This window comes from Lissotriton helveticus, chromosome 2_2, assembly GCF_964261635.1.
Source record: "Lissotriton helveticus chromosome 2_2, aLisHel1.1, whole genome shotgun sequence".
NCBI classification, from domain to species: Eukaryota; Metazoa; Chordata; class Amphibia; order Caudata; family Salamandridae; genus Lissotriton; species Lissotriton helveticus.
Window position 1 is genome coordinate 255486209 of NC_136060.1, and position 15428 is coordinate 255501636.

Here is a 15428-nt window from a genome sequence, read left to right on the forward strand (position 1 = left end):
ATACCTTGCCTGCACCCGCACACACCTCAATTCTGCATATTTTTTCTTAGTATTGTAAGGGAAACAACAGGTGTTTAAAAATCTCCTTACACTAAGTGCTTTGCACTAAAAAAAGCCACATGCTTTCGCATATGTTCTTGGTCGTCTAAGCAAGTATTATAAAAGTATCTATGTTGCCATCTTTTCTTACATCAAAATTCACAGCCTAAAGCAAAGCGGTCTGTGCTTTCAGACACATGCTGTGAGTTTTTACACCTTCTTTTCGCAACAGGAAATGTCTTTGTTATTGCCTTCGTCATCTATTTTCACACTTGCCTTATCTTTCACTTTGAAGCATAATGCAATCCAGCACCAAACAGCAGCCCTCAAAAAGGAATCACCCTGGGTGCTGGCCTGCCTATGGCGAATATATGACAAAGGCACACATCCAGCAGTAAGCTCCCAGGGACGCCATAGTGTCAGGCGCCTGGACACGGCCGTTCTCAATAAGCAGCAATGGTGCACAGTGCCGAAGTTTAATTACAAAAGCCCTTTCCTGCATACAGTATTGTGACGGGGTGGCGGGTCCCTCGGATAATGACACGGATGTTGCCTTGGACTGGTGGTCCCCAGTACCGTTGACCCCCCTTTCTGTCCCCCATGCACAGACTGATGCTTCAGACCCAGGGGAGTGGTTTCCAACGGAAGGCGAACATGCATGGTACCGCCCGGAGGAAAAGGAGCAGGGCCCCTTTAACCCTGGACTACAGGACGTCATGGCCCCGCCCACTGAGAGCGACGCTGAGCCAAAAGGAGGAAGAACCGGGAAGACAGCGGACGGCGTTTCCCCGGAGCCTGAAGGAGTGTTGGAGTGGAGACGGAGAGCGGACCAGACGAGCGTTGGAGAAGAAGAAGACGAGCGGAGCCCAGCTGATTACATCAAGCCAGGAGGCCACTGACTCGGCGACTCGCCCCGCCACGTTCCCACGGGAGGAGCGTGGCTGACAAAGGTACGGGGCAAAGTAGCGGGCTGGGTGGGGCGTAGCGGCCAGCCGAACTCCCTCTAGCCAGTGTAAATATTGTAAAGCCTCTGTGCCCCCTCCCCTCACGAGCACTGCAGGTTTTGTAAATATCAGAGCACTTGGTTTCCCTCACTCCCGGCCCCAACAGTCCTGTACAGGACGCCCCAGTGATTTCCTTTTCATTTCTCCCTACGGTCCTGACGGAGAGCGGAGCCAGACCCCGACGAGCCAACCCTCTGCCAAGACCGGCCAGACGGATCCAGTAGAACATCAGGACGGCCTCATTCTGGAGTACTCGGCTTTCCCAAGAGGAGTCAGGACGGAGCCAGACGAATTCGCCAAATTAAGAGTTACTAGCAAAAGGCGGAAAGCCTATTTAAAAATAAAACCCTCTTTACGATCGCTATTTCCTGACTCTGTCTCGGTTGCTACTACTCCCCCTGACCCTGCCCCTTTACAAGTATGTACACAATGGCACCATTCTCAGACCCCCGAAACCAGGCATTGGGACTTCCCTCAAGCACTTACAACCACCATACTCTGCACACACACAACTGTGCAATATTCCTGCTGTCACAAGATACAGTATTCCAGGTGCACTCCTCTGCTGTTTCCAGGCCCTAAAGTCTATAATTTCCGCCGTTTTCACGCAGGCACACAAGCGCTTGCTTTTACCTTTTCTGCTAATAATTCACGGCTCATGTAGGACCTAAACTGCACAGGGGTCATCCTCACACACACACACCGCATGGTGCACACAGACGTGCATGCATACGATGTGTACCCCCCTCCTGCTGTCAGACAATTAATTCTGATGTAAAGAGCCCCACTTCACTCGCAGACAATTCGAATCAGCTCGCCTCTGTACTCAGATGCCACGTTGTGCACACGTGTTTCCCTGTATCTAAAGGTACTAAAGGAGAGAGATACCTTGCCTGCACCCACACATACCTCAATGCTGCACATCATCCCCCCTCCCCTACTGTGACTGCTCTCATAGGCACCATATTCTGCACACGCATGTCTCCTATTAAAAGGACAGACCCTGGCCGTTCACACAGACATTATAATCTGCACACAAATAACCTCCTCTCCTCCATCCCTATACAGACTTTGGCTCCTCTCTGCAACAACCAATTGTGATCTTATCACACAAAACAACAGCTCCTGTCTGGTATCACATACTCCACGCTGTGCACACTCGTAACCTCTTACGTGCACACTTCTCCTTAGGAACAGCCCCTGGTTACTCTCTCAGATACCAATTTGTGCAAACGCGTGTCTTCCTCTCATATTGTGCACACACGTGGCCCCTTTTCTTAAGAGCACTTACAACCACGATACTCTGCACACACATCACTCTACACAATTCCTGCTGTCACAAGATACCCTATTACGGGTAAACTCTTTTGCCATTTCCAAGCCTCAAAGACTCTCACTTCCACCATTTATACATCTGCACAGAAGCGCTTCTTTTACTTTTTCTGCTCAAAATGTACGGGTCATCTAGGACCTAAACTGGACACTGTGCACAGCTCCTTGATCCCTGTACTGCTCATTGACACCCGTTGCCGCCTTCTAAACTCAGGCCCCGTAGCTCATTGAACCCCCTGCTGCCTAGAGCGCTTCAGGCCGCCGCATCTCATTGAAGCTGCTGCCACACAATGAAGGTAGGCCGCTCCAGCTCTTCCACTCCTCCCGAGGCCCTGTGAATAAATGCAGGCCGCGGCAGCACTTTGTAGCAGACACTGCCTGCCTACAGAACACAAGGCGCTTGCTGCAGCGCCTTGAAGTCCCCGCTGGCCAAATAGAACTTCTGTAGCTCTTCCGCTCTCGGATGGCTCAACAGCACAGACGGCTAAGACCGGTCCATCCCGTGGTGAACCGGAGCAAAAGCGCTATGCTTTAGCACCTTGAAGCCTGTTGCTCGTGGTGCTCCTCCCACTGTGTATCTGGATTCTGGGACCAGGCTTCAGTTTTTGGCTCGGGAACAGCCCAAACCTGCACCGCCTGCCGCCCTGCAGCCTCGCACGGCTATAATTATGCCGGTAATTACAGGGGCGAATTAAACCTTCACTTCTGTTCTTTCATATGATAGGTCTGAGAGCGGAAACTTATCTGGGGGGGGGGGCTCGCAGTGTGTGGGAGGGCTCTGTGTTGGGGGGCTCGCAATGTGTGGGAGGGGCTCTGTGTGGGTGTGTGGGAGGGGCTCTGTGTGGGTGTGTGGGGGGGCTCTGTGTGGGTGTGGGGGGGGCTCTGTGTGTGTTGGGGGGCTCTCTGTGGGTGTGTGTGGCATTTGCGAGAGATTAAGCTATTGGCATTGTAAATGACAATGCCATTTATTTATCTGTTTTCAAAACCAACACATAAATAAAAATGTTGTCATTTACAATGCCAATAGCTCTAACTTTTGCAAAGGCGAAACCGTTGCATTGTAAATGCTTGTTATAGGTTTTGCCTTGACGATCGTATTTCACAGTAGTGCGCTGTATTTCACAACGGCAACGTTTACAAGAGTTACAGAGCCCCTATGGGTAAGACACACTGGCAGTAGTATCTAGGCAAGCATGTTTGTTGAGCCGCTACTGCTTAACGGAGCAGAAACCAATTGAGAGTTGTTTTTTACCCCTAGTTGCTCAACTGGTCTCACGCAGTTGTACTTACATGGGAGTATTGATATATTGGTAAGTTAGCTCAACAACTTTTTGCATTTGACATTCACACAGGGGTGTGGTGAAATGACCTCTAGCTCTCATTTGGTATATCTACCTTTGACGGCAGCACTATTACTATGCTCGGTGGAGATTTGTTACGATACATTCCCTCACATTCCTTTCTTTCTGTTACCCTTTTGCACATCACCTTATCCAACGATTGCAAATCCTATTAGTATCTCTGTTTGTAACTACAAAATATTTGCTCTTTATCATATATTAATTCTGTGTTGTAGCTCTGCATGGAGGACGGCAAGAGACAGACTACTGATTTACAACGATCATTTTTGCATCCCCTGACGAAAGGTTTAGTTTTAACCTGAAATGCATTGGGATTTAGTTTTACTTGTGTTTTGTAAATAGGCCATATATTGCTCTAAATTGTGTTTATTTTCTCGTTTATTTAAGGCAATGATTTACTTCAACAGTATTTGAATTGCTAAGAGTGCAACAACATTTAGGGTTGATTCTCTTTCCAAACAATGTTATGAATTAAATAAATGATTTTTGTTCATCTCAAATAGACACACATGTGTTTTTGATTCTCATTTCCTTAAACCTTGTGTACACTAAGAGAGGCATTTTCGCTTGTAGCTGTGCTTAACGTAGGTTTTGGTTTTCCACAACCTATTGCTTTCATTTTCATGTCTGTGGGGACTTAGGGCTACACCCCTTCACGTGAATGCACACGCAAAATAGATTTACAACAGTATAAATTCACCTTAAATTAGGATTCAATTGGATTATCATAGGTGTGCAGGGGGGAACATCCTTTACAACGCGGATTTTACTCCGCAAGGCTTTCACAACGCGTCTGTTACAACGCAAGTCGTAACCACGACTTGCACTGGAGGGCGCTAGAGGATTAAGAATAGTATATTTACTATTCCAACATCTTCCCTAGTGTCCACGGAGACTGGTGTTAGAATTGTAAATTATACTATTCTCAATCCGCGTAACGACTTGCGTTGTAAGGGACGCGTTGTGAAAGCACGCGTTGTAATGGAACGCGTCGTAATGTCGTACATCCGTGTGCAGGCCCACTCTTCTAATTTATATCATTACACGTTAGGCAGAAGAGATTGGGGTGTATATAAAGCAGCTGATAAATAAGTTTATTTATGCGTTGAAGTATTCACCACGTTTGGTAAACTCCTTCAATTCTGGTTTTTAACTTGCAAATGACTTAGCATGTAAAAACACAAGGAATTCTGCATGGCTTTTTGTTTGTTTGTTTTTTAACAACCCTTTTCGAAATTCATATCCTTGTGAAAACAATGTTCACACAGTATTCAGAATTTAGCCTTGAAGGTTTGATAAGAGCCTATGAGGATACATTAAATTTGGTATTAGCGTTTTGAACCGCGTAACCCAGTGGCATTGTGGATTGTCAGAAAAGGGATGCTAATTTGAGTCCTTCAGTAGCAATGTGGACTGTAAAGGTGATCCATACTTTAAAGCAGGGTTGGCTACTCTCAATGGGTGGTTGTTTGTATGATGAGGGCTCAACCATTTTATACAGCTGGTCTTAATTAAAGGCAGGATAACTTGTCTTGTGTCAGCATTTTTTTACCACATCTTGTGTTAGTGAACAAACACCGTGTCAATGACTTAAGTAGAAAAAGAAATGTCAGGATGAATGTGAAAGCTATAACTACAGTATACAGTTTACTTTACATCCAGGCCAATCACTAGCTATTCTCCAAACATAGTGTAAACTAAATTTTTTAAGGCCTCAAGATAATTTTAAAATTATTCAGCGATTAGCATCCAATATGTGAATTAAGATGAAACCGGTTTACATAGAGTTGAGCATCTCTAAATATATTTGAAATGGAATCTTATTAATTGGTAATTACTGTGTGCTGCAATCCCGTCTATCGTTTTTTCTGCACATTATGCCAACTCAGGCAGGAACCAGCCATATGAAAATCAGCCTTGGTCCTGCTCCTATACGAACAGTCATATAGAATCTGTCGAGACATCAGCTGCAAATCTTCAACTCCCAGCTCAGTGCCACCTTTGGGGCATAGTCTTCATTTAGTTTGTGTTGAGTGATACGAAAGTGTATGCTAAAAGTATGAGATAAGTCATTCACATGGTAACATCCTGTGAAACAATCCACTAATCTATGTACAATATGTAATCATGGACAGAGAAATAGAATGAAAATTCACGTTTTCATGACTGAGCTGTTATGTCCGCCACATCTAGCAGATGCCTTGCTTCTGATTCTAGCTGCCTGCTTTGTGTGTCCAGATCCTGGTCTGTATCTCACACTGGACCTAACACCTGCTTCATCTTTTTCCCCTACATCCCCGCCAGAATATGGTTCCTTCCTCCATCACAGGAAATATTGTAAGTACCTTGTCAAAGAAATTTGGAGAGTTTACTTTGGGGCTGTTTGTGTTGAGAATAATTTGACTTTCCAGTATAGTTCCCACCATAGTAAGTCATATAACCTCTGGGTTCTTGAATATCTCTCTGAGCGTGAAGTCCAGTATACAGACCAGTGGCACACTATTCTAGAGCACAAGCAAAAGGACAAAGGAGGCAAGAAACCGGTTTTATCCACATTTCTTCTCCTAAAATCTGTTGCTTAGTTTGATTGGCTGTCATGAAGAATGGCCAGGTTCACCCATGCCTGTCCAGTTGAACTGCAGTACTGCATTGCTCCTGAGGCGGAAGCCGGGAGCGCGAACCCTTTTTGCTTTTAAAATTGTATGTCACTTAATAACAATTGTATTTTAACTCACCCTCTGCTCAGACCTCAGACATCGCGCAGCGGATTTAGCCCTGACGCGACCTAAGAAACAAACATTCTTGCCGCCATAACGGCACGCCCGCAGGCCACGCCCCCTTTTGGAGGCCACGCCCCCTGATCACTTGCACTACAAAAGACGCTGATTTCGAGCGCCGGACCGTACTGCATTGCTCCTGAGGCGGAAGCCGGGAGCGCGAACCCTTTTTGCTTTTAAAAACTGTATGCCACTTAATAACAATTGTATTTTAACTCACCCTCTGCTCAGACATCGCGCAGCGGATTTAGCGCTGACGCGACCTAAGTGTGGTAAATAAATAAATAATACCCTATTTTTGAATGAATAAATGAATAACAGATAGCTCAATAAATAAGAGTCAAGATTCGAGGTAGTAGGAGTTTTGCAGGTTTAATACAGCATAAGGACAGGAACAGGACCACCTGCACAGGAATAGGATGGCAGCGCTGCCGGGGACAGGATCGGGAATGACGGCGTAACTTTTAATAACAGTACATGAGCATATATACATAACGCAAACACATAGCATTACATTGCAATAGGCGTAGCAGTGGGTGGAGCAATAGGCGTGACGCGTAGCAGTCGCGAAAGATAAGGGTGAAAAGAGGTGTAACAGGGCGTATACATAGACATGTGATACAAACGTAACAGAATATGTCATGAATGGGGCGGAAACCATGGAGGGGGCTACCTAAGGAGCCGGGACCTCTAACCTGATGGTGCGCGCAAACTGGCAATGACGTATCACTAGGAGAAGCTGGGGGCTATGAACTCTGTGCTAGGAGCAGAGACTGAAGTCTGGAGAGTCAGGGCGACATGTACCTAAACAGTATCTAGTATCTGATGTTTAGAGAACATGTTGATATAAACTAGAAGTCAGGAGGGGAAAGGCTAACAGACACTAAGACTGGACCATGCATTATTCTACATGTAGTGCGTGATGAAGAATATTAAATGACCATTAATACAGTATTTCTCTAACATGGGGCCGTAAAGGCTAGACAATGACGGAAACTTATTGATGCAGTTCAGTAGCTTTAGGAATGCAGAGGAAGAGGACTGAACTGATAATCTGGAATCATAACATACTCTTGGCAGACTCAGAGGCAGAGCCAAGCTGAGCCGGGCACTGCGAGGCAGGAAGTAAGTGAAGGGTCGAGGATACAGGTGGGGGTTGTATCACTCCTCCGCGGGGCTTCAGGAGACAGGAGACAGGAGCTGAATCTGGTGTCCGGGCCCTTTTGAGGCCTAGAAACGGGGACTTTACAATGGAATAACGTGCACACTGAGAAACGTGGCAACGTAGCTTTACATAGGCCTGATATTCGTAGTATTCACGAGAACTGGAAACTGCCATACTAGAGGTGGACACAACTGTAATTGCGTCTTTAATCAAACATGGGGAATAACATATGCATATTAATCATGCACATATAACATATGATGGATGACATGTAGGGACACAGAACATGGCAAAATTTACTTTTCCACATTCCCTCCTTGTCACTACGTTTCATCAGGAAACATCAATATTCATGATACCATCTATCATTTCATACAGTATCATTTGCTCGTCTCGAATTGTCTTGGAACGGGATTTAGAACGGGGCTTGGGACTAGGAATACAAGAGGTAGCACAAATGCCGCAAATCGCAGGGCCACATTGTATACAGAGGCAGCAGCTGAATATGATCGCTACTGCAATACCTAGAAAGGACAAGACTTTCCATCCCCAGGCGGAAATTATATTCCAGAACCAACCGGACCATGTCCAGGTGCCTGGATCTTGGTGTAACAGATGGGCAATTTTATGAAGTCTGGTTATAGCTGAATAAACAGACGGCGCGTTATTTGGAATGAAAATGCAGCAACTAGATCCGATGACTCTACAGGCCCCGCCCCTATCGGCCAATATGACGTCAAGGACGAGACGATTCTGTAAAACGACAAATCTCATAGCAGATTGCTCTTCAGTTAAGTTACCTAGAGCAGAGGCAGTCTCATTGACTACAGCTTCAAGGGTTCTGGTTAACCTACGGATTAGTTTACTATTCTGGATAGGTCCTATAAAGAAAAAGAAACCTCTGTTGAAATCTGTATACTGTTCTAGGGCAGTTTCAGTATAATCGACAATGGGGGACTCCCTTCTATGTCTAATGTGTACTAGATGTGTGTTTCTATGATAATCAGATGGGGCTAGGAAAACTGGTGGCAGTAGGAAGGCAATGTAACAGGTTCCCTCCCAATCGAGGGGCAGACGAACATATGCAGTTTGACCACAAATAAAATAAGAATGACGTGAAGCTTTGAAAATAGATTTCCCACTGTCACTATACTTGACAATAGTAGTACAATCACTATGTCCTACATGTACGGAACCATTATTTCGGACACATAATTCGCCTTTGACTGGTAGTACTGAAATAGCAGGTAAATCTGGAGTGGAATCAGACTGAACATTCAGGACCATGAAATTCGAAGAATAATTACCTAAATTGTACACTTCATTTTCTAGATCTAACCCGGTTCTGTGGGGGAGACCTTGCTTGTCTGGAAAACATGTACTGTTAAGAAAAGACATATCTGTTGAGGATGACGTTAACGTGGACCATGCTCCACACGAACCATTATGTGAAAAAGGATAAGGAAAGAGTGGCAGAACTCCCTTCGGTGTCTGGAAAGGGGGGAGTCGACCACACACCCAACAATTAGTGGCATTGCTGGTTTGGTGTGAATAATGTAGCATGCGGATAAAAGAATTATTTCGCATAGCGAGGCGGTAAGAGAGTTCATGAGGAGGTAGATCACTAAACGTGTGCTCTACTGTAGCATTAGAAGACGTATTTACATGAGAAACTGGAAAATACAGGTAGAACGCATAACTGGTGCAGGAAATCATAATGCTGAGAAATAATATGAAACATAGAAAAACGATACATCGGATTGAGTTTTGACTAACTCTCTCACTATGGGGGTCTATTTTATACATGTCAGAAACAGTCTAACCGTTTCACCTAGGGGAGGACTAAGACAATCAAACTGGCTGACTTATTTTACTAGACCGGAGTTTCAACTTATACTCCTGCTGCGGAGTTTTCTCTAACAGGGGAGGGTTTGTAGCAATGTCTTTTGCGGGACAGTCCTTGAGAACAATATTTTGGCAATCCTTCAAATCCTGGGAAATGTTCTTTGAGACGGGTTTCAGTCCATAAAACTTCTTTATATGTGAAAGGTGCACCCAGCCTTTGCGACCCTCCAACTTCACGGCTGTACGGGTGGCGAGGAGGACCTGTCGGGGCTCCTTCCAGCGGGGCTCCAGCGGACTTGAGCGGTCAAAATTCCGGACAAGGACCATGGATCCTGGAACGATTTCATGCGGTGCCACCTCGGTATTGTCTGGAAATGCGGCGGCAACCTGTGAACGACAAGAGTTGAGGGCAGACATCAAGGAAGCTAGGTAATCTGTCAGCATATTACTTGAAACATCGGTAATACTTCGGGGTCTAGGAGTACCCCACATGTTAGGGGGGCGGCCGAAAACGACCTCATACGGGGACAGACCTGATCTGGAATGTGCGACCATGCGCATATAGAACAAGGCAACTGGCAGAGCTACTAGCCAGTCCACACCTTTCTCTTTACACACTTTAGCGATGCGGATTTTCAGGGTCTGGTTATGTCTCTACGAGACCTGCTGCTTCAGGATGGCGTACACAATGGAACTTCCACTGGTATCCTAACAAGAGGGAAACATGCTTCATCAACTCAGATGAGAATGGCTGGCCGTTGTCAGAATATACGACTCTAGGGAGTCCATAACGGGGGAAGAACTCACGAACCAACTGCTTGGCAGTGGTCGCGGCTGTGTAATCTGGAACTGGATATGCTTCTGTCCACCTGGACAAAGCGCATACAACTACAAGGACATACTTGAAACCTCGACATCGCTCCATCTGAATATAATCCATCTGGAGGACTTCAAAAGGGTGGTCAGGAGGCTGGAATCCACCTTGTTCCACCGGGACACTTTTACCTGGATTAAACTGACAACATATCATACAGGTACGGACTTTCTGCTTGGCTGCAGCTCGTAAATGCTTGTTGAACCAAATGTTCTGGATACTGTCTAGCATAGCTTTTTCTCCTAAATGTGCTGGACTATGTGCGGTATTGATAATGACTTGAACCATAGAGTCGGGGAGAAACCATGTGGCTCTACCCTTCGTTAACCATCCTTGATCTGTCTGGACCCCTCCTTGTTCGGACCATTTCTTGATTTCTTCAGGAGTAGCATGTAACTGGATATCTATGACATCTTGTGTAGGGTCCTTAACTGTCATGCATGTAGTCGGATCTGGAGTGTGTGTCTGTGTCGGATTAACTGGAATGTCTGGAGTCTGTGCTGTAAGCTTGGCTGTGCGATCTGCTAGATCGTTACCCTGGGAAATAATGTCAGTAACTTTCGTATGTGCTTTGCACTTCATGATAGCAATGGATGTCGGTAAATGTATGGCATCTAACAGAGCTTGAATAAGGAGACCATGCTGAATCTTGGTTCCATGAGAAGTCATGAAACCTCTCTCCTGCCAGAGCACTCCAAAGTCGTGTACGACTCCAAATGCGTAGCGCGAATCTGTGTAAACATTAACTTTCAAGTTCTTAGCGTGTATACAGGCTTGTGTCAGAGCAACTAGCTCTGCTGCTTGAGCGGACAGGGTGTCAATACGGTGTGTTTCAATAACTTCGGTGTCGGTAGTCACTGCATATGCGGCGACTAGTTCTCCTGTACTTGTTCTCATACATGAACCATCCACATAAAGTGTCAGGTCGGGATCTGGTAACGGAATATCTGTCAGATCTTGTCTTGGCTTTGTCGTAATGTTAACTACTTCCACACAGTCATGTGTGGCAGAATTCGAAGTAACTGATGGTAACAATGTAGCAGGATTTAAAACGTTGCAGCGTCTGATTTCTATGTGTGGCTGGAACAGTGTCAATTCATAACCTGTTAAACGTGCAATTGTCAAATGCTGAGTCTGTGTTCGGTTTAAAAGAACTTCCACGGAGTGTGGAACTTGTACTGTCAGGGAGTGTCCTAAGACTATGGAATCACTTTGTCTGATAGCTAGTGCTGTGGCTGCAACTGACTTGAGGCACGCAGGCAGAGCCTGGGCTACAGGATCTAATGTGCTCGAAAAATAAGCACATGGCTTGTATTGTCCTGCTTGATCTTGTGTGAGAACAGATAATGCTGTACCTTCGCGTTCTGTGACGAAAAGTGTAAAAGGCTTACTGTAGTTTGGTGTAGCTAGAACTGGAGCTTGACATAGGGCTTTCTTTAACTCATTGAAACTGAGTGTATGTTCAGATGTCCAAGGGAGGACAGACGATACGGCTGCCTCCTGTGTCGTTAACTGTATCAGTGGCTTGGCTAGGAATGCATACTGAGGAATCCATTGTCGGCAATAAGAAGTGAGGCCGATAAAAGCACGTACCTCCTTCTGGGTCTTGGGCTGAGGAAGACTCGCTATTAACTGGATACGGTCTGGTGTCAACTGCCTACCCCTCTTGGACAGTAAGTGTCCTAAGTAGACCACTTGCTGGACACAGAATTGAAGCTTAGAAGGGGACACCTTGTGCCCCATCTCGGCTAGGAAATACAAGACTGTAAGGGATGCTCGCTCGCAAGCACGTTCAGAACGGGCTGTGATCAGGAGGTCGTCGACATACTGGAGCAGGGCAGTGTCAGTTGGCATGTGAATGTTGTCTAGTTGTCTCTTAAGTGCTTGACTGTAGATACTTGGACTTTCTGTGAAACCTTGAGGAGCTCGTGTGAACATATAGCTCCTTCCATTTAAACAAAATCCGAAAAGGAACTGGCTGTCTGGATGAATGGGGACACTGAAAAATGCATTCTTGAGGTCTATGACAGTGAAAAATGAAGCTTCGGAATCAATGGCTGTTAATAGGGAAGAGATATCTGGGACAACTGGATACTGGGGAATAATACATTTATTAAGTTCTCGTAGGTCAATCACTAATCGATATACTGGGGGTGCATTTGGATCAGTACGTTTCATGACTGGAATGATCGGAGAATTGCATACATTGGAGTCAGTTTCTACAACTACTCCTTGAGCGATGAGCTCGTCAATAATTTTGGATAAGGCTGCTACAGCCTCAGGTGGCAATCTGTACTGTCTGATTCGTGGTAACACTACACCTGGCTTGAGAGTCACACGATGGGGTGTGATTTGCATGTAACCTACATCAGTTGGACCTTGCGCCCATAAATGCTGCGGAACATTAGACAATCTGGGATCAAAATCTTGTAATACATAGTGACCCTTGAAGTCACGTAGGAACAGACGTATTCCCTCTGGGGAACAGCATATAACTGCACCTAATTCTTTCAGTGTTTTAATGCCTAATAGGTTTTCTGGACATGACTTAGTAAGTAACAGATCAGTAGTGCGGGACAATGGACCTACTTCTAGAGTAACTGGCTTTGATATCTCATTTACGATAGGTTTTCCTGAAAATCCAAGGGAAACATTTCTTGAGCCTGAGAGCGGAGCCCCTGGAACTTCGGCGTGACTAATTGTGGTCCTACTTGCCCCTGTATCAATCAAAAACTTTCTATCTTTCCCTAGTACTTGACTATGAACATAGGGACCTTCTTGATCTACAGGTATCTCGATGAGAGGCAAGCCTACCTCCCTCTCTAGGCTGTTTCATGAATACGGTTGATACTCTGGATACTCAGACTGTGCATACTGGTACATCTGCTGTGTAACATGCTGTGTTGCAGCGATGGGCTGCGGTGCTGTAACTGTCTGTGGTGCATTCTGTGGCTGAGGAGTCTGTGAAACTTGTTCTTGTCTAGGCGGACGTGGTCTTTCTTTAGTCTTACCGGTAGCTATGTTATGTTTCAGAACTGCACACTCATTTATAAAATGACCTGGCTGTTTACAATAATTGCAGTTCCCTTTAACGGGAGCTGCAGGATGACTGGCTTGATTTGGACCCCTCTTCTGACTGTCTTGAGGAACAGATTGTGCAACTAGTACTTTCATTTTCGTGTCTTTCATACGCTTTCTCTCGTGTTCTTGCTCTTCTCTGATTCTATTCTGGTGGTATTGGAGCATCTGTAACATCTGGGACGGGGTATTAGCTTGCCAGGTACTTTCGACTTTCAAAACTCGATTTTTAATTTGTGGGCTTGAATTCTCGACTAATTTAGTAACAAAAAGATGAGGGTATGACTCACTACTTGTCTTGAGGCCACTGTTAATGCTAAAACATTTCTCAAATCTAGAATAAAAATCACTAATGTCTTCATCTTGTTTCTGTTTACAGGCTGAGATTGCATCCCAGTCTTCTTTTCTAGTTGTCAATAATCTGGGTAAAACTTGAATCAATAATTCAGGTAATTCTTTACATTTCGCTCCAAGACCGGTACCTGGTACTCGTGCCTTATCTTCAGCTTCTAGAACTGCCCAATCGATCTTTTTCTCTCCCACCTCCCATTCTTTTTCCTTGAGCTTTTCATACACCCCTGCGGGCAGCAGAACCTTTAACATTTTAATTATATCTGGATACGTGTATTCTCCCATACGGAGCATGTCTTTTAATTCTCGGTGGAACCCTGCTGGATCTTTATCATGACAGGGAATTAATTTCTTCATCTCTAGGAGTTCCATCTTTGTAATCGGAGTGTAAACAAACACTCGTTCTAGTTCGCCACCCGTTCCTCTAACTGGGTGGACTTCTCGTAACGGATTCTGTCTCTCCATGTAAAATGGTTTACTTTCTGGGGGTGAGACATGAACAAAATGCGGGTTCAAAAACGTTCTATATTTGTGACGCTGTTCTAGAACGACACTAATTAAATCGGTACCTAAACCTTTCCATCTATACTGGAGTAACTCGTTCAGGATATCATGTAACGGGCCTGGATCAGAGTGCTGACCCTCATACAATGTAATGAGGTGCTGAATCATATACATACCCGCCAGTCGTTGCTCGGCTGGGGGCATTTTCAGAAACCTTTGTGCCACTATTTCGTCTGGAAAAGTGGTAGAATCAGTAATCCATCGGACTGCTGATCGGACTAGTTCTTGTTCATGCATGGTACTCAACTCACTGTAACCGATTCGTGATTTCAGAATGTGATCGGTAGCTTGGAATACTTGTTCTAGAGAACCTTGTTCTGGTGCTGGATGATGGAAAGTAGACTTGTGTTCTAGGCGTAAATGGCGATCTGGAAATCTAGATTTTCCTACATACGCTATTCTGTCGGGATTCTCGTCCTCTACCTCTTCAGTATCAGAGTTACTTTCTTTCTCGCTTACTTGTGCTGCTTTACGTTGATGGTGTAACCTTATTATTTCTTTACGAATTTTCTTGTACATACTTTCCATAGCACTGATGGTTCTGTGCTTACCCTCGGCTATATTATCACTCCACTTTGTCAGGGTTCTCATTTCGGCTTGATCTTTGGACGGGTAATCTTGTTCTCTTATTAGACAATTGATCAGAAACTTTAATATCATGAGCTGGGTCTCAGCTTTCCTTTGAGACATGGCCTCGCCAATGCTTTCTGGATCATCCCCTGTACGGATGAAACGATATATTCTGTCTAGGTCTTCTTTCATATTCGGTAGGGTGACTAGATACTCGGCCACCCTACTTACACGTAATGAATATAAAACCATATTATCCTCTCCTGGGACTGGATCATAGCCGCATTCATCAAGGGCTTTTCTTATTTCTGCTACAGACTGATGTCTGGGCGTACGCTGTGACGCTTGCATATGTAATTCGGCTGTTGTTAAACGCTTATGTGGCGGCGGGGTCTGAGGAGGACCTCCTCCTGCGGCCCCTAAACTAGAGTCGTCGACTGATCCTCTTCGTACTAGTGTGGCAGGAAA

The 15428-nt window shown here is 45.2% G+C and overlaps 1 protein-coding gene across 2 annotated transcripts in view; it reads left to right on the forward strand.

Annotated features, from left to right (window-relative positions):
* SEPSECS (Sep (O-phosphoserine) tRNA:Sec (selenocysteine) tRNA synthase) overlaps positions 1-15428 on the forward strand; it is a 339266-nt gene that overhangs the window by 46140 nt on the left and 277698 nt on the right. Inside the window, exon 3 of one of the 2 annotated variants that reach the window (XM_078678380.1) lies at positions 5954-6073. The exons of the other annotated variant lie outside the window; for it this stretch is intronic. Within the exon in view, the coding sequence (XP_078534506.1) occupies positions 5954-6073 (120 nt within the window). The remainder of the gene's footprint in view (positions 1-5953; positions 6074-15428) is intronic. 2 annotated transcript variants of the gene reach the window in all.